Source organism: Antennarius striatus, chromosome 17 (genome assembly GCF_040054535.1).
Source record: "Antennarius striatus isolate MH-2024 chromosome 17, ASM4005453v1, whole genome shotgun sequence".
In the NCBI taxonomy this organism is placed as follows: Eukaryota; Metazoa; Chordata; class Actinopteri; order Lophiiformes; family Antennariidae; genus Antennarius; species Antennarius striatus.
The window spans coordinates 14,859,549-14,879,862 of record NC_090792.1 but is presented as its reverse complement, the minus strand read 5'-3'; the positions used below and the strand labels follow the sequence as shown (position 1 = coordinate 14,879,862).

The 20,314-nt window shown below is 39.9% G+C and overlaps 1 protein-coding gene across 1 annotated transcript in view; it reads right to left on the bottom strand.

The window, feature by feature from the left end:
* dph6 (diphthamine biosynthesis 6) overlaps window positions 1-20,314 on the bottom strand; it is a 56,621-nt gene that overhangs the window by 7,942 nt on the left and 28,365 nt on the right. The window contains exon 13 of the mRNA XM_068339732.1: window positions 3,901-4,149. Within this exon, the coding sequence (XP_068195833.1) occupies window positions 3,901-4,149 (249 nt within the window). The remainder of the gene's footprint in view (window positions 1-3,900; window positions 4,150-20,314) is intronic.

Genomic DNA, 20,314 nt, shown 5'->3' with positions numbered 1-20,314 from the left:
TTCATCCACTTACATCCCACTTCGTAAGTGCAGAATAATAACAGGTTACTCACATTTTATTTTGATTTTCGCTCGCACAAAAAAAAAAAGGAGAAATCATCTACGGGAGAAGACGGCGGCCTCTTTGTCCCTTCTGCAGACGAAGCCGTCATGACCCAATCAGCCAGATTCACTGAAGCGGCACTTACCTTCAGAATAAACTTAACGCTTAATTGTATATCAATAGCTAACATCTTACGGTGGAGAGTGTCCTCAGTGAGGATTTGTGCAGCGTCTGGGTTAAGATTTCTTTACTCCGCCAATTTTAAGAGACCCTAGTCTTCGGTCATTAACGAGAACAATCACAAGACCAGAGAACAATAGCCGTGTCAGCTCAGTGGCTCTTAGCTTGTCAGACAAAGTGACAGCATAACACACGTGTCTTAAGCTTTGATAAATGTTATATTAGCTGCTCCTGCACTTGTCAGTGGTGATTGAACTGGGCAGAGAAGTGACAGCACATAGGGGGTCTTGCTCAGCCAGGCTTAAAGGCCACCCTGCAGGCCTTGGGTGTTGAGGTTCTGCACCTAATTCCGACCATCCGCTAGGAGATCAGGAGACTTTGGAGCGTCAGCTCCAGCCTCTGGCAGAACTTTATTGTTGTGACACACTTGATGACTTTTTGTCAGAGCTGTTAAACAAGGTTACATCAATCCATACTTGTTACTTTATTAATGAATTCCACCAAAATGGTAGAAGAGACAGTGAGTTTGTTCAGCAGTTCTGTTGTATAAAATGTGCTTATGTGGCAATATCCTGTGTGTGTTTCCATACGTGGACATGTGTGTATGTATCAGATAGTGTTCAGAGTGCCGTTGTTTTGTGTGTGTGTATGTGTGTGTGTGTGTGTGTGTGTGTGTGTGTGTGTGTGTGTGTGTGTGTGTGTGTGTGTGTGCGTGCGTGCGTGTGTCTGTCAGAGATGTGGCTGACTGATTCCCTACCTGAGAGATACCAGGGATCATTCATTAAATTAATCCAATAAATTTCTAAACTTTGATATATGGGGGAGCTGAGTGCTGGAGTGGCACACTAGATAGGCAGGGTGGCAAAGTGTGTGTGTGTGTGTGTGTGTGTGTGTGTGTGTGTGTGTGTGTGTGTGTGTGTGTGTGTGTGTGTGTGTGTGTGTGTGTGTGTGTGTGTTTGTGTGTGTGCCTGTACAGAGCTTTGTATCGTCCTGCACCAGACACTTAACACAATCCATCTCATTACTTCATCCCACTTCAGTTCTAGGACATGCTGCCGTTCCAGAGAGCTCTCTCTCTCTCTCTCCCTCCCTTCGCAGGCAGCGAGAAAACTCATGTAGCCCGGATCTGCTGCGCTCAGCTTTCTGCACTGATAATGCGTGACCTGCTTCTCCTCATGTTTGTTTTATTTCTTTTCACTTTCCTCCCTCCTAACTCGCATCTGTGCACCTGGAGTGTGCGGCAGGCTAAAAGGGCGAGAGGCGTGAAAGCTGAACGGTAAACACGGTAATAAGGAAGTGGTGTAAAGGCAGGGAACAGCGGGGAGCTGATGGGACTGCGCTGCTTACCCAGTTCCCCTACATTTCCTGCCCAGCAGGACGCCTTCAGCATGTAGCTCTATGTCTCAGCACTTACTGTAGAGCTGTCAGTCCGCTATAATATGCCTCCCATTCACTCTCATTTCTTAAGAGTGTGCCCCGAAGCTCGTCAGAATGTTTGTCTGAATAAAAACAACTTATAAGTGGCATGAGGTAAGGTTTAAGGGTACTAGACCATTATGAAGTCGTGCCAGAGGCCGGAGTTACCTCTAAACTCCAGAGAAAGCAGAAGAGAAATAATTTAAGTTTAGGTTACTGTGGTATGAAGAATAATTTAACAACCTGGTATTCGTGAATAGTGAATATAAAGGCATTTTAGGCAAAATAATTAACAAATATATTACAACCCTTCCTAATGTTTTTTTTTTTAGTTTTTTGACATTTTTAGGGGTATTCTTTTTCTTTTTTGAGGGATCCGTTTAACAACTATTGAGTTATCACATCAAAATCTCCGTGTTGATCAAAAATTTGCACACACACACACACACACACACACATACACACACGAACACACACACACACACACACACACACACACACACACACACACACACACACACACACACACACACACACACACACACACACACACACACACACAGCCTTGCTGTGGTTTAATGCACCGTAAATACAATTTCACACTTGTAGCGACTCCACAATGCTCCCAATTAACCCCCGCAAGCTTCTTCATCCACCTGATTAGAGAAATTATCAACGCACAACAACAACACGGCCCCGTGGCCTCACACACACGTTAGGCACTGGTGTTTCTATCATTTCAATTCATATGTCCTCTGACACCGACAGCATGTTGTTTACACCGGGATGTTAAATAATCCAACAATAAAAAGCTGGATTTTAAACACCATTCCAGCATTTGATCAAATACTGTATCATGTTGTGCTAATGCTAATCAGGACGCTTCAGGGAGAACGAGCACACTTTCTGAAAACAATCAGATTAAAAAAATTTTTTTAAAATGTTTAAATGCTCAAATGTCTGGTATCAATTCTTTATTATTTACTAAGTGGATTTAAATTACAGGCAGTAAGATGAGTTGAAGAGCACATTATGGCATGTTTAATGACTTTATTGGTATGGTGTTATCATTCTATTCATATTCTAATTTTACACTTACCATGCAAAAAAAAAGCACATTAGCCTAGACATGATATAAAGCTGTGCAGCAAAATTTGAATTATTGTTTGGCATCATTTTACTGTGTCCATGTGTGAACAGTCAGCCTCATGTGTCTTCTTGACTTGTTTTCTGTTTTATGCCTCATATATAGTTCTTTAAACCTATTTGAAACATTACTTTGAAAAGAGATATAAATTTTGGGTTGGCCATATATTTAATTAAATTTGGGATGGAAAATATACCCCCCACACAGCACTTAATACATCTGTATTTTAAAATAAAGACACCGGGAAAATCTGAGGTAAAGTCACAAAAAGACAACAGCCTCATAGGGGAAAGTGACATCAGGTTAGCGAGTCAACATCTATGATGACTCCATTCTTAATGGTGGTAAATGATCTGTTTATAATGAAGCTGATGATCCTGATGAGGAGCCCAAGGCAAAAGACATTGGTCTACATATACAGTTTTTCTATACTTCTATATATTTGTGGGAGTGTCCAAGTTACCGTCATCCCTTTTGTCTCCACACTGTTCACAACTGAAGAGAGCCCCACGGTTAGACAAAGTGGGAAGAGAGGGCCTGCCAGGGAGACTCATGCTCCTATTAGACGTAAGGAGTAAGGGTTGTAAGCTGGGGCGGTGGAATGGCAGTAGCGATGGAGGGAGGAGGCAAGAAAGAGGGGTGGAGAGGGGGATAAGCTGCTCTGAGAGTTGAACAGTGCTCCAAAATGGTGTGTGGGGGCAAAGGATTAGGGGAGCTCTGAGGAAGACATCTGCTTCTGTGCCAAGCACCACATTATCAAAGACACCAGCATTTCCCACATCATCAACTTTTCATGAGCGTGCTCACTGGTAAATATCAGTTGCAGCGGCGTGGGTCTCAAGGGGGCAGGGAGGGGTGAGGAACTTTTCCTTATTTCACAACTATAAAAATACAATTCTGAAAGGCCTTTAAACAATGTAAATAACATATTGAGTTTATCTTTATGCTTATACAAATATAGATGGATTCCACTGGTTTTTTACCTGTTAAATATGCATTAGTTCTATGTGGAAAATGCCATTATATTAAATATGATGCATGTTTCCCCTGCATACTAACACTTGCTTTACCTCTTGACCAGGGGTAGAGAACAAATTTCATAAACAGAACTGACCTTCTCTTCCTTTGTGGCCTTCAGCATGTTTTCCCAGACGGCCTTTATGATAGGGATATCTCCATATCTTGTGGCGTAGCAATGGGCCTGGATAACATGAGCAATAGTCAGGCTTCCAATCACCGCCTCCAGGACCTTCTTCACATGGCTGAATGCCAAACGGGCCTGTGCTCTGATTCCAGCCTTTACCAGCTCCATGGTACAGGGAACCAAAGCGATCTGGCCTGCACAAAAAACCAAATGATCCACCTGGAGAGGAGCACATGTAGAAAACACAACAATGTTGGCTTCATTATGAAAATATCTTCAAGATAAAATGTTTCACCAACACAAGCATTGTTGAGATTAGGGAAAGGGATTGTTTGAATATTTAAAGTCATTAATTTATGAGTACTAACACGTACAACAGAATGTCTGTGCAGGTTGTCATTATCCAGATTATGGTTATTAAAAGTTGTTTAAATCAATTCCCTAGACTTTAATTTAAGAAAGAAAGTTTTCTTAAAGTGAAAGTAGTGAAGTAATCTATGAATGGTGGGTGGTCTATGACATCTTCTTTCGCCTATTTATAATCCGGTCCTTGTAAAACTTCCCAAAAGAAAGAACTACTCATGAGAAGTAGCTCATACTAATGACCAACATTAGCATACGAGGCTTTATAGACGTCTGAGAAATTCGTATTTCATTGACCCCATTGACACTCCTTGGCACTTCCAACGACCATCGTTGAGAAGCGAGACTGGTCTTGGCAATGGTGGTTGGAATATAAATAGTCCTGACCACACCTCACAGAAGTTAAAAGATAAGGCAACACCAACCACCACCAGAACTGAAGAAGTCTCTTGGATGAGAGGTAAAACATCTTCAAGAAACTTTCTTGAAGTCCAGTAGATTGATTTAATTAAATGACTTTTGAGATTACAATACTACTGCCAGCAGGGGAAAGTAAAAGACCCACAGACTGTCTGCAAGGCTATTTACAGAAGAGGAAGAATGTACTATAATCATCAGGCAAAAGGAAATAGCAAGCTGTCAGAAAGTCTAGAATGGACCTGCCTTCAACAAATAAAATGAGGTCCAACTCAGCAGAAAAAGTTGCATCAGCAGTTCAACAATACAATGGATAGATTTATTAGCAGATTAAATAAATTTGATGTTAGCTTTGTAGAAGAAACAATGACTGTCATACCAGAGATAATAGCTAAAGAAGTGTTTCTCATTAGCTTTTTTGATGACAAGGGTTTCATAACTTGTTTAAGTTCGTGAGCCTGAGGTTACAGTGATTTCACTCTCACTTGGAACCAGGTGAAGGCTGACTGAGCTCTTCAATCATGTCAGTCTGTAGTGAGATTTAGAATAAATTTAGAATGCGCCTTGAGCATAAATGGCACAGACAGTAGAGATATTTAATGTTGTTTTTACTAACATGTTTCATCTTCTATTAATTACAATGATCATTTAATGGCCTGAAATGTTAAAACTATGAATCGCAAATCATGAGAATCATGAAATCTATCAAACACACAGAGATACACAGGAACCTTACTTCTCCTCGGTTAGATATCGGTGCATTTTTTCATATGCAGTCCAACTGAGCTGTTTGTGGAATTGGAAGATGATGGAGAATGAGGGCCAACTAGCCAAGGAACTCATACCAGAAGAATGAAAACTATTGTTAAAATAATGATAATCCCAGTGTAGGCCTGCCTGGCTTCAAAAGGGAATTGGAGATGACAATCTCATTGGTTTAATTTATGTCAAGACCAACACACACTTATGATTAATTATGAGAATAAATGCAACCCCTTTGCTTCTTCACCCAGATGATGTGCAGTTTAACTAGAGAAGGAGTTGGACATGCCCTAACAGCACTTGCACCACACACTTATATAGATCATTCAAACACAGCCCTGAGAGTCTACAACCTAACTAGCAGCTATGTCAGTCTGCAATTTGGCACAATACTGTAGTGCTGTAAGCTAAATGCGAATGTCAGAATGTTAACATGCTGACAGCGACAATCACTGTGAGGATGCTGGCATCCTGACATGCTGATGTGTAGCAGGTGTAATGTTTGCTATTTTCTCAGTGTGATATGAAGCTGAAATGTACACAACCAGAGCAAACCTCTGCCATTCCCTGGATCCATTTCCTGATCAACACTAATATTTAATTGCAAGTAAGATATGCTAGGGTCCATCTTTTGTGGTGATTTCATGTAAAACCCATCCAATAGTTTTAGTTTAATCCTGCTGACAAACAAACAGATCAAACCAATCACATAACCTCCCTGGCGGAGGTAATTACAGATAGCACAGATGAAACTCTGCATGACAGGCATGTCACTTTAATTCATCTAATGGCTGTCAAACTGCTTCACTCAAAACCAAAACTGTAAACGTCATGGTTTCACTACAGGGACATAGATAAACAGAAGACAGATATATCTGAACCATGAATGTTGTGACAATCCAATCAGAGGAGATATTCACCAGAAAAATTAAAAGACTGAGCTACTAGTAATGCTATATAAAACAATCAGGAGGGATCACCAGTCTGATCAGGATCTATCCACTCAAAACCACAGATGGTAGTATGAAACTTCACAACGCAGTCCAACGCAGTCGCTATTGTAGCTAAATGTAAGCATGGACTGCAGTTTTGAAGAATAAGAAAAAGAATCAACCTTGATCAGGTATTGTCATTGCAGCGTCCAATGCTTCATCTAATCCAATGCTTCATCCAAGGTTTCCAAACAAACACACAAAAAATCTTACATGTCACTACTAACTCATATCTAACATTCATTCACAGTCTGTTTGAGATGTGTTCCACTAGGTTATTAATGGGAAACTATTAGTACTGAACCAACCATAGCATTGATATTGCAAAAGCTGCCCACATTACTGAAAGTGGTCACTACTGAATGAATAACAAACACAGTGGTCCCTCGCTACATTGCGGTTTTACATTTTTCGGCCTCGCTGTTTCACTGATTTATTTTTAGTGCAATTTTGCTCTTCTTTTATTTTTTTTACATTTCATTGTGTTCTGTGTCCTGATTGGCTGCAGACCATAGTTAATCAATTACCTCTGTGCCATATCTCCTATACAGTGCAGAATACGTTGAGCTTGCCAAATTTACTAAAATTTTCAATCACTATCAGCATGACCCTCAAGTGCTGTATTACAGTATGTTTTCTTCTCTACAAACTCCACAATGTTGACAAAGCCGGCAAAAGGCAGAGGAAGATGCTAAAAAAGCCCAAATGTTGGACTTCTGGACATGTGAAAAGACAGTAGAAGTATATGCAGTTGTAGGGCACCATTATGAAATTAACGTTACATAAAAAAAGAGGAAAATAACATAAGGACCACAGCAGCAACAAGTGTCAACAAAGATGGAACGAGGGGTGTAATTTTCCGCAACAAGACCATCATAAGGATGGAGTCTGATTTAGCTTTGCGGTTAAGGGACTGGAGGAAAAACAACATTACGCTGGATACCAACATTATCCGCACATAGTAATAATACTGGACTTAGTTTTCTACTAAGGTTTGAACTACGGTAGTGGTTAAAAAAGTGGAAAAGGTGTTATCACGTTAATACCTGTCTTAAAAAATTGTATGAAGTGTGTGCTGAGGATTTTACAGCTTTAAAACCCGTATAATAATTGCGAAAACTAAAGCTGATTACTCTGTGGATCGCGGGTTACTTTTAGAAGGTAAGTCCCGCAATAAACGATGATCCACTGTAATAAAGATTTGGTGATTTACTCATTCAATATTACCACACTGTACACCTCCAGTCAGCACAGGAATGTGTGTTAATGTACAGGGTGTAACAATATTTGATTTAATTATGAACTGGAAAACATGGTTTCTGCTCAACAGAAAAACAAAAGCCCAACTCTATAATGACTTATAAATAAAAGTACAATATTCTTCAGCGCGGTGTGAAAATCAAATTAACATTAATTATAAGCATATGCTTGAATAGCACTGTATTAATTAACAACTTCCATCTCAGCCATTTTTCAGTATCATATCACCAACATTTCTCATTTCACAAGCAGGTAATCTGTGAGAAGCCTGCCGATACATCTCCATGACACCATTGTTATTTATAAGCACAATTAACCTTGTGAAAATAAGCTAATTTCTTTGCTAAATGCCTCTGTTCGAATTCAGCTTCATGTATAATGAAACATGGAAAAAAATCCATCTGTTTAATGCAGAGAGATGAGTAGGGATGAGGAATGGGATTAAAGGGGTCAGGTCTTTAGAGACCCTGCATTTTGCCTGTGTTTGAAGTTGGATGGCGCTGGACGCTACCCTCTGGTCAATGCAAATAGCTGTTGATGACATGTTAATAATTGCTAGCCTTTGCAGGGACCCTGGAGCACATTCACATCTCCGGGGAGGATCAGGAGGGCCTGAATCAATTGATGCATGGCCCGAGACAAGGTTCTTAATGATTAGCAAAGATGCAGCCAGGGCTATCATGTTTAACAGGGAGATTTCCAGGGTTAATGTGGATTTGGTATTACCCTCACTACCAAACTACTTGGCTCAGTTTGATTAAGCCTAAACAAGAAAACTAAAGTGAAATATTTTCCGATGCTAGGGTGTATTGCTTTTATCTCGCATTACCAGAACAAGATCCTTGTGCAAAACTAATGTTTAGGGCAGACACAGTCACGGCCATTTCTATAATCCACAGCTCCTCGGCTCATTTGACAACTTTGATAAATCTTCAGCTACTATCTCTTTTGCTCCAATTACTGGGATAGTGCAGGAGACAAGAGATGGAGGGAAAATAGGAAGAGGGGCGCAAGCGAGTGAGGGGGAAGAAAGGGAGAAGATAAGGCCCTCGCTGCTTTCAACCGGTTGGATCAATCACGCGTCATTTACCTGGAAGCACGATTTGCCCGAGTGCCAGCATTACTATGTCTACCTCACATAAAAGCCATAATCCCACACATCAACAACAAATTGTCATTGACATTCCATTTATGTGACATCAAATGCCATCATATCCACTCCCAACAAGAAAAAAAAAAGAAAAAAGGGTGCCATCAGGTTGGACGGGTGGCCAGAATTTCTTAACAAGCTCGTCCCCATGAAAAGATTTAAATCCATTTTGAATTCATAAAGGCTGGTTACCATTTGTCTATTTGAATATCAAAAGGGGCTAGCGCGGGTCCCCTTGACTGTTAAAGGCAGAATCCCACGGCTTCAACCAAGCAGGTGTGTGATGATCAATTATTAAGGATCCTGTTCTGGTTATTCGTAGTGGGAGGTAGAATTGGGGATTTGGGAGGTTTAATGGTGGTGGGGGCATATCTGTCTGTGGTGAACTTGGATGAGGGAGAGACAGCAGAGACCGGAGAGTGAATACTATTTACATAAAATTAACAGTTCAAAAGAGTGAGTTCACACACCAATCAAACTTGTTAATTGACTGTCAATGGTGTGCCCCTGAATATACAACACAACTACATTATTCATCTTAGGCCTTGACGGAGAAGACAGTCCAATTTGCATGGGTGTTCTAAACGTGATCAACAACCACAATGCCACATGCATTTTTAATAGGCCAGAGATGGGATTATTTAATATTCATAAGGGTCAAACTATCGCATATGACATTAAACTTTCTCTAACAAGCTAAGTAGATTTTTCAAGTGCAAAACTTAACAGTCTAAACGGCCCACAGAGAGAAGGGCTAAAGAATCAATACAATGTTTTCATAATTTATTTCTGTTACGCTGTTGCTTAATTACTTTTGCATCCACAACGTCAAAAATGTCCGTTTTGAAGCAGCAATTTTGTTTGGATTTTATTTTTAAGTTTTCTTTTTTCTACAAGGATTCATTCAGGGTTAGCCATCTTTTTTTTGTTCCAGAGAAATAAAGTAACAATCAAAGTTGAACAATTCAGACAACATTCATGTCACATGAACAATACATGAGAACTCAGGTGTAAAGCAAATGTCTCTGCCCAGACGCTACAGACCCTTTAATCTAAAACAGAACCCTAATCCAAATTATGAAATTAGTTATCCTGGGATATGCCACCCCCCACCCCTCAAATTGTTTCATGAAAGTTTGTAAAGAAGTTGATGTATAATTGATAAAATTGCCAAACATTCTGATTCCACCCTTTTATCTGGATCCATTTCAAAGTTTAAGTGGTTCTCATTCACTAGATGCTCAAACCGTCTTCCAAGTTTTATCAAACCCCATCAGATACTCCACACTTAAAAAATTTGCATATTTAACCAGATCAACCTCATAATTTAACTGGTTTTTCTCTATAAAAGTTAATCAAAGTTCTTTAGATAGTTTTTGTGTGATCCTGCTCACAGACAGACAAAACAAATAAAAACACAAACGGACACAAAAGACTATGTTGTACTGAAAGCATAAGCAACACTGGCAAAGGTAATACTGTATATATTAAAGCTATAGCTAATTTTAACATCTAATGGCGTTAGATTCATTTTACAACATATGACATGTAACAAAATTTCAAAACATACTCAGGAGTGTAGAGACAACAAAACAATATTAAAGGCATCAAAAATACAATTTGGTCACAGATACTCCAACTGGAAAAACTGATTGGACATTTATTTTTTAATGAAAAATTGATGGAGACGATGTTGTGATTTTTTTTTTTGTCTGGGCCTGAAAAAACACTACCATGTTCCTTGTACCCTTAATGATAATCTGATTGGGGGGAAAAATGCAGCTCCTGTAATTTGGAGATTATGATTTTGATAATATTTTGAATAACTGTTGGATCCTATTATCGATTTCTATTTCACAGCACCATCGCTCTTCTAATAAAGCCAATGACATGTCCAAAGGTCACCATCCCCAAAGACATACTCTATCTCCACCCTTGTGAGCTGCAGACAGTAACATATATGGTAACATATCAGCAAGCGCCTGTCTGCTTGCAACCCTTAATAGTGTCTCATTTCAGGGTAGGATGTCTGAGGTGTTTCTAATTGTACTTTTTGTCAACAAGCTTCCAGAGATGACCAGACAGTGCTAGACTATATTCACATTGGTGTTAGTGCCCTCTGGGCCTCCAAATGTGTTGACGTCTCCGAATGTCATTAGCAGGGAGTTGAAATGGTATGGATGAACTGGTCTGGCCTGGATAAAATGACCCGGTATTGACGAACAGTCGGGTTTTTCTGCCTGGTTCCAAGGACAGAGAGAGGTGGAAAACTGCTCCAGCACTCCTATCAGATATGTTAATGGTCACATTTCTCCCCATTGAGACATCATGCATAATTTAACCAGGAAAATGATAACACAAAATGTGTAAAATAGATTTAGATTAGTATGATATAATTTTTCCCTGCATGCAAGGACACATGTAACCAAGCTAAAAGGGTAATAGCAGCTAAATAAAAGCTACGGTCGGTAATTAGATGCACAGTGTAATTAATATTTGGGATGTCTTTTAATGGGGACATTACTGTATCTTGAATCCACCATCATGGATTCAAGCTACAACTGAAACTTTTTAAAGGGTTTTTCACCTTTACTCCAGAGAATGACAAAAACACAGATTAAATGTAAAGAAGCACGGGTGTGAGTAGACAAGATGCAAACCACGGATGCTGCATTTATAAGATGTGTTTAATTTAAAATTTGCTATAAAACATATGACCTGTACAATACACAGACACTGATAGTTTATGTGACAAATCCATTACAGTCTAAACTTTTTTCTCTTCTAATATTTTTGAATATTTTAATGTTGTAAAAAAGCTCAAAATAGTCTAAAAAGGAAAAGGCATGGCTCAAACAAAAAGGCTGAAGTTTGGTTGAACGTATTTATATGCATATATTATCTCTTCTTTTTGGCTGGTATTTCATGTGCAAGGACTGTTTAATCCTCATGTGGTGGATGGCAGTTTGTCAGGGATGTTTGCTGTGATTTCATCTCAAACAGGCTTCAAGTCTGTGGGGTTCTTTCAGCATTAGTGCATTCACAGAAGATCACGTCTGGGAGTGGGAAATGATAAGAGATGGGCTCATGTTGTGCTGTGCCCCGAGGAAATCCTGCTTCTTCTGACACCTCATCCCTGCAAATACAAACCTTTCAAGAGAACCACAACTGCTCTGCCCTCTATGGAATTTCTGCCCGCGTTAGGATACTCATTTAAGGCTTCGTGGGTAGGGAAAAAGAGATATTTGCCTCTTTTTTTTTTTAATTCCCACCTCTTTCCTCTGCTCTTTCTGTTTCTTGCATTCTGTTTGTGCTCTAGTTCGAGCCTAACCCTTGTATGCCCAACTGTCACGCAAAATCAGTGTTACACATACAGTGACATAAATAGCCGTTTGAAGTGCACAGAGCAAAGGCAAGGATAATGCATTTCTGAATGCATTCTCTCAGGTCGAAAGCTGCTGATTTATTCAGAAAACAAGCCTTGAGAATACAATGAAAACACAAAGTCTCGTTGATGAATTTACACGAAACCTGCAGAATAAATAGCAGTAATGACCCATTGTTGAGGCAATGTGTGGTCAATCTGAGGCAGGGACACCGGCCTTTCCCCAACCCCCCACCTCCTCTTAGCTTATATATATTTTTCAGTTGTGCCTGGACGTCTGTCCTCAACGTGCCCACTTCACAGACACTGAACGGAATGGAAGCGTAATACTGTCACGTCAGCTCTGTTCAACTTTACGGCGGTCAGAAGCTGCTGCTCAGTGCTATAACCAATGTCAGGGGAGCCAAAGTGCTGGATGCTGAAGAAGACATCGGAATGCCAAAGGGCATGAGCAAATGAATAAATAAAAACAAGCATCTTACCATTCTGAAAAGGAAAGATGAAATTATGAAACTGCTTTTTAGTTTTGTTTTGTTTTTTATTGTGTGAATTTAGTGTTGCAATGAAAATGATGTGAAAATGGAGAAATAAAATAAAATATTATTTCTTATAGCTGAAGTCATGAAATTGTGGCTGTGGATTACTCTGCCACACCAGAACTGGGATGTAGATGGAGTGATGGAGGGGCATGGTTTTTTTCACCGCATTAGGCAAAATGCCCCGCTGTCCCGACCTCACATTTTTTTGACAAATTGGTTGTGAGGCTTTTACGACTGATGCACATATCGCAAAAATCATTTCTGCCAAGCTTCCACTATGACCTGCCCGTGGGACATGACAAGCCTCTCCATGCATCGCTCTATCAAACTGAATATTTCCAGGACAATGCAAATTATGACAAATTCCATCATCCAGATTTATGCGCTTTCCTGCTAATCTCCCTAATTCGAGAGAATCAGGGAGGGTCTTGCTGTTTCAGCTGAGGGGCATGTTGTCTGACTGAATGATGCTGAAACTGCAACCCTCAACCTCTGTTCTTTCTCCTTTCAAAGCTGTGACCGTCTCATCTCTTCTGTCTTTTTAGATTTTTCCACTTTTTGAAGCTACATCTCTTGATCTGGCTGATAATGTGAGCTCTAATTTAACCTGGCACGAGAGAATTATGTCGACTCAGAGCTGTGGTGTGGTCAGCTAGTACCACGTGTATTTGTGTGTGTGTGTCTGCAATTTGATGGATATGACCACAGTGTGAAACGTCTACTCTACACTTGATGGAGAGAATATCCAAAACAAATCCAATGATTCAGTGACATGATGCTGCCGTTCCAGAGGGGAAAGTCCTGAGCCTCCATATTCAAAACACCCACTGAACACACACGCAACTCATCTTTCCCTGACCCTTTGCTCTGCTGTTTGTCTTGTAATGGACACAACATGTGGTTCAGTATTCTCAAAATAAAAAATGAATAACAGACAAGCATGAAATCAAAGACAGATTGAAGAAGACTAGAAAAAATACTGAAGGGAGAAAAAAGAGAAGCAGTTCCTCCTTTTCTCAACAGATGGCAGTATGGCTGCATTAAAAAAAACGTTTTGCATCAACACTGCTGTTCATACAAGTCCACTCAATCCACACACAGGCTGGTTTGACAGCATCCAAGTCTCCTTGGATTTTTTTTTCTTCTGTTTTTGTTTTTTTTGTGTTTTTTTGCAAAGCAGAAATGTTTTGAATAAATAAGCCACAAATTTCACCAGTGAAGCTGTAGGAATACGGAGGGAAATTTCTAAAAAAAATCATTCAAAAATATCTGCGTTCGGTTTTGCTCCACAATTATTTTTATCATCAAATACTGACAGTAAGGTAGAGGAGCAGAAAGGCGTCTATAAGAAGATGAATAAACAGTACCTGAAAAATTAAATAAAATAAAACTAGAATTTCACAAAGATTATTTCCGTCTGGAAATACTTGTGTTTACCTACTCAGTTTGAAAACGTTATTTTACTGTAAATGTGCACCAGGGGTAATAACATTCACCCCCTGGCAAAAAAGATAAATATATATATAAAAAAATAATGGTGTGCAGGAAAACAGACTGAATCCCCACAAAAAAACCAGCAAATTTTACATTTGTGTCAGACGATCAAAATCAACTCAATAAATTTTGACATGAGGAAAAAATTGTATACTCTGTACGATACTGAATGAACTCATACCCCAACTATCTCTACTTCATTGAATTACCTAGACTCATGAGCTTGTCATACTCTTACATAAAAAACCCCATAAAATCAATAATAAATATATATTAAAAGTGAACATGCTAATATGTCCACATGAAAAGAGGAGGCTGTATATTATTCAGCTGGAGCTGTTTTATCTCAGCTAAACATGCTTTGATGACGATGGCAATTGAGAAATGAATGGCCCGAATTTAAAATGACTCCTTAGAAGTATTGTACCACATGAAATTTATGATGAAGTGAGTGGGCAAAAGTAAATGGAATGTAAGTGCAAACTATTTCCGAGTCATGTGCTGCAATAGTTTAAAAGAAAACAATTTTTAACAAATGAAGACAAAATGCTAGAACACTGTTGCATATGGGTGTAATAAACATGTCCAAACAGACACATGCGCAAGCTATAGAATAGCATAAACATAGGAGAGCATAACAGTGACAGAAATAATATACAACAGCAATTTCCTGATATGGGTAAAATACAGCACCATACTATCAAATGAATCTGCTGCAATTATAATCCATATTAACGCTGAGTCTGGGGTGGTGACAATCTGTTTTTTTCTTGGTGACATATCAAATACAGTTTCACTTTGGTACTTTGTGTTTTGTGATCACACAGAACAATTTCTTTCTGCTGGAAAAATTGTATTCAATTCTAATTTGCTGATATCTGAACATGAGAAAATTGAAATCAAAATGCAGTTTCGCCTTTTGCCTGACCCAAATTAAATCCTCCGACTATGTATTACTATGGATAAGATATTTTTTCCATGAGTATAAAATGTTGAAAAGATCAGAGGTTATATTTCTGTTTCTAATTAATGTCTCTATGTCATGGACCTGGTCCTGATAGTTATCTGCATTTGCCACACTTGTATATTTCACAAGGAGCATCCTCCAGACCCTCCTTGTGTTTGTGTGTGTGTACGTGTGAGTGTGTGTACGTGTGTGTGTGTGTGTGTGTGTGTGTGTGTGTGTGTGTGTGTGTGTGTGTGTGTGTGTGTGTGTATGTGTGTGCAGACCCTGTCAGCTATGCCCTCTCGTCACTGCACGGGGAAGAAACACACACAGGCAGCTCTGAAAATAGTGGCTAGTTACCATAGTAATGGGATGGTCATACGTCTCTCCTCTCTCAGACAGTGATGGGAGTGGACAGGACACGCTGCTATGCTTTTTATCTATGCATTTGGTATTCAGTCATTTCAATCCACAAATAAAAAGCCATGTCCCCCCACTTCTAATATCTCCGTATTCAAACAGGAGAGTAAAATAGGAAGTCAATGGTTAGATATGGTGTAATAATTCACACATGGGACAGCAAATAATTATGTTTTGACCAAGTGTTTGTGATTGCAATTATGACAGTGTGAGTGCTTTGGCATATATTGACAGGGGTGGAATCTGTTCTTTTGGAGACCTTCTCAATGAACCAGAGCCATACACCGCTCTCGACACATGTGAAAAAGCGAGAAGCAAACATGCACGTGTGCACTAGGATGAGATTGCCTTTCTTCAAAAAAAAACAAGAAAAAAAAGAAAAACAAAAAGAAAAACAGCCAACCCTTTATCACATACAATCCTGTCCATAAATCATAACCAACCGCAAATGTTTTAGCGCATTCAACTCAGATACTACAGCCACAAAATAATTTCATAAGGTATTTTTTCCCCTTGTGCAATCAGAATCCGATCATTCACCACAGGCCTGTGAGTTAGGTGGAATTTACATCACATGTTTATCTATTACATGTGTATCTCACCATCAGTAAGTAAAGGAAGGAAGGGGACACAACGGCTGTGGCTATCCTGTCCTTGCTTCCTATGGCATGTTGACGTGAACCAAGGCAGTCAGGCACCAATAATACATGAAGAGCTATTCAAAGGCAATTAGGATCAGTTGTCAGGGCCGGGCCCATTATTGGGTGGGAGTGTGGCAGGGGCCGGGGCAAAGGCACAGCGCTGGTGTACGTGGCTGCTTGAGAGTCGATGCACTCTGACAGATCCAGTCCTTCCCCTGTCCTCCCTTGGTACAAGCAAATACCAGCCTATTCCTGTTTGGTGTGCAGCAGCATACCATAATATGGCGACAAACACACTGACTATGGAAAATTACAATTGGGACAGATGTAATTAGCTTCTCTGATGTTGACCACCTCCCATAAAACTGCCCTCCTGTCGGATTAAGAGGGTAATCTGAGTTGACCTTCCACAAACGCGTGCTTACTTAGAGACATAAGCGATCGACACACTTTGAGTCGCACCAGGACCGGCACAGGATGGAGCTGCACTGCAAACTGCCCCGTAATTACCAAAATTTCTCGTAATAGACATGGAAATACGAGATTAATAATCTTGTTTTAGAAGTTATTTAATTTTTTTTTTTTTTTGCAGCCTACTTATTCTAATCTGAACCTTTTATTTAAACATTTTTGGTAAAGACAATGATCAAAAGCCATTAAATTCTCCAGTTCAGCATTCACTGGTTTATTATCAGCATTGTAACTAGTCTTTATTTATTTATTTATGTATTTGCAGTACAGTATACGAATGTGTGTTAATGCATGTTCAGATGCAGTGTTGTATTAGTGAGCATACACACTGTGGGTACACAAATATGCACATGAGCAAACATTTGCCAACATATGTTTAGGTACACATAGCTGGAGGTAATATGTGTGTGCTCAATTGATTCTGTTATCTTTGTGTACATCTTCTGTTCTTTGCATGTTGCTGAATGGAGATTGAATGCCACATGCATGTCCTGCTGGTCATGATGATGCTGCTGTTTGTCACTCAGTGTTAGAGTGAGCTGAACTGGTTTGCTTTGTCGTGCAATCAAGGGCCTATCACAAAGAGCACACAGGTGTGTGTGTGAGTGTGTGTGTGTATCTGTGTGTGTGAGTACCGGCCTCAGGGCATACAGCCTGACATCCCATTGCGGTAAGGTCTCACTGGTTTTGATCAGTATGTTTTGTGTGTCCAGTTCAACTGAAGACAGTTGACCCCAGTGTTTGGTTAGGATGAGTAACGCCTATAGAGACGGACTCGGGCGATGTTCAGAGACAGGAACTGAATCGATGCTCGCCAGGGAAACTCTGTGAGGTGAAGCCTGACTGTCAGTCAAACTCTTTCTCTCTCCAGACAAAAGATTTAACTCATTGCACCCATTTCAGACACTAAGGGGAGGAAACAGCCAGCCCATCCCATTCAATGAAACGAAAGGAAAAAAAAAATCTATGTTAAATCCTCCACTGCAACAAGGACCGAGGAGCTAAAGAAAACTGTCGCTTTGAGTAGCCTTCAATCTCACAACTGCTCAAACCGCTGAGGCTTCAAGACCTCATTTTTCATCGACTCAATTACTCGACAACTGGCCTCACCCCTTCCTCGCTGCCTCATCTCCTCTCCTCCTTGGGCAAAGTGATCATTTGGTCTTTTATTAAAGTTGATAACATCCCTTGCATCGTCTGAGTGTGCACGCCAGAGAGCCGCCCCTACTGTTCTAGCCTCCAGCACTTCGTATTATTGGTGCATTATTTCATGCATGCCCTCCTCCTTTATCAAGCGCTTTTGAAGTAATGTTAATAGACTAGAAAATTGAGACATTTATGAAGTATGGGCTGTGTTTATGAAAAAATCCATAAAGTATGACAGGGGAGAGGTGAGATAAAAGCAAGGTTTTAATAGATTATGGCAAACAGGGGAGAGGCGTCGGGTGCTGACAGGCACCTCCACCGAGATGTCTCGTATTTTATGGGATTAATTTTGCTATATTAGAAATGAAGTTAAATGTCCTAATTAATCTGTTTGTGCTGCTTGAATACCTCCCCAAACGCAGATGCATGCACACACACTGTTTTTTCGGCTAATTACTCTTCAGTGGTAATTGAGGTATTCTCTAGATGTAGGTTAAGGAAGTTTGGCGAGGTGGGTTGATGGGGGTGTGGTGTGGTGTGGTGTGGGGGCTCTTTTACAATGGCGAGTCATTCTGGGTAAGAATAGCAAAACACAGAAATAAAACACACCTTCATTTGGGCAGTTCAGGAATAGAATTTTTGCTTTGAGTTGCAACCTCTGTCAATTATTGAGAAAAGTACTTGAAGTAAAATTAGAAATATCCTCTATATAATGTTAACTAAATCAAAACAGGCTGCCTTTGCCCCCTCTTTTTGGCCTAACATGGGTGCCCCCCCTAGCCTGACCTTACTTTTTATCAAAAAATTCAGACAAAGTTCAGCTGACTGTTCTCAGACATTAAGACCACTGTCAGATGATTATTCAGGTTCCACCGCCTGCAACACACTCATCCCATTTGATGCTAATTGGGAACGTCAGATCCACTTTCTTCCTGATGCCTCACAGTCCACTTTGACAATTTTCAAAATCCGATGCAAATCATGTCGCGGGCTCGTGCAAGACGGCCTTGCACAATATTGACTGTCACTCACAATTAAGGGAAAGAGGCAAGGGTTAGCGCTCAACAGCAACCTGGGGCTAGCACAGCCAGCTCCCAAAACACAGCCCCCAGAATCTGATCAGTGAGTGTAATTTCCCAGCAAATATCCCAGGGGTGAGCCACTTACCTTAACAGGAAATGGGAGACATTTAACAACTATTCAGTGATGGTCTTTCTGTTCAGACCTATTTTGGTTATCGTGTAAATGTAGCCACAAAGGAAATGTGATGGAACAGACAGAAATAATCTAAATTGACGTGGAAAAAAAAAATCCTGTGGTTTGAGACTCCTATTGTTAAATCTTTAGTCATTTTTGTTCCATTGGGCATCTCACGAACGTATGCATTTTATTGGTTGATTTTTTTCTAAAAATGTAATTTAAAAAAATGTTACTAAAGAAACAGAACGACCCTCCCTTTTTTTCTCCTGATATTATGTCACTGTAACATAATTGTTTAAAAGCTCCATGAAACAACTGATGGAAATATGCTGTAATATGTTTTAGTTCCTTTAAAAGCGTGCTATTACTTTGCTTTTGCTATAGCGAGTACATTTGTTTTGCTACTCCAAAAGAAACACCTGATGCCAAAGAGCATCTATTCTAAATAAATTGATTGATGCAACAAAATTAAGTGAAGAACAAAATGTCTTGTTTCTTAATTGGATTATGCAAATTGTGTCCAAAATAAATGATAGCGAAATTTGTATTAGATCTTAGATTAAAACAAAGCATAACAAAAAAAATTAGTTGCGAGACCTTTGATGGAACCACACTCAAAAATGATGTATTATACCACAAGAAATACATATTATGGTGAATGCAACCTTTAAACACATGTCAATCAGGTGTGAAGCATCATGAAACAAAGCATGAATCACATCACTGCTTTTGTCTCGATAGCTCGCGGCTTTAACCTAAACTACTGGCACATTATACATTAACACACAAAACACTAAGAGCCCCCCAGCTTTGACATCATAAAGGTTAACTAATTCTTTAAATCAAGTCATATCTGAATCTGTCAGCTCGCCAGGCCAAGTCGACATTCAGTCAGCCTGCCACTCCCGAGAGCTGGAGCTGAGACATGACAAGCCGGGCAAATAGATGAAGACATGAATGGAGTTTGAAGGTCCAGCATCCATCACATGCCAACCCCTAATGCCATTCCTCTCCACCTCCACCAGTCCAACCCATCGCCGTAGAGACAGGCTGCATTGGAATCCTGCATGGTCGGAGTGCCATGAACCATCAGTAGCCATGTGCTGTCTCTCAAACCACTGGATGCTTGTCAAAGGAATACACTGGTCCCGGGAGAGCTGCATGTTGGGAAGAGTAATTCTGCTTTGTGCAGTTAACA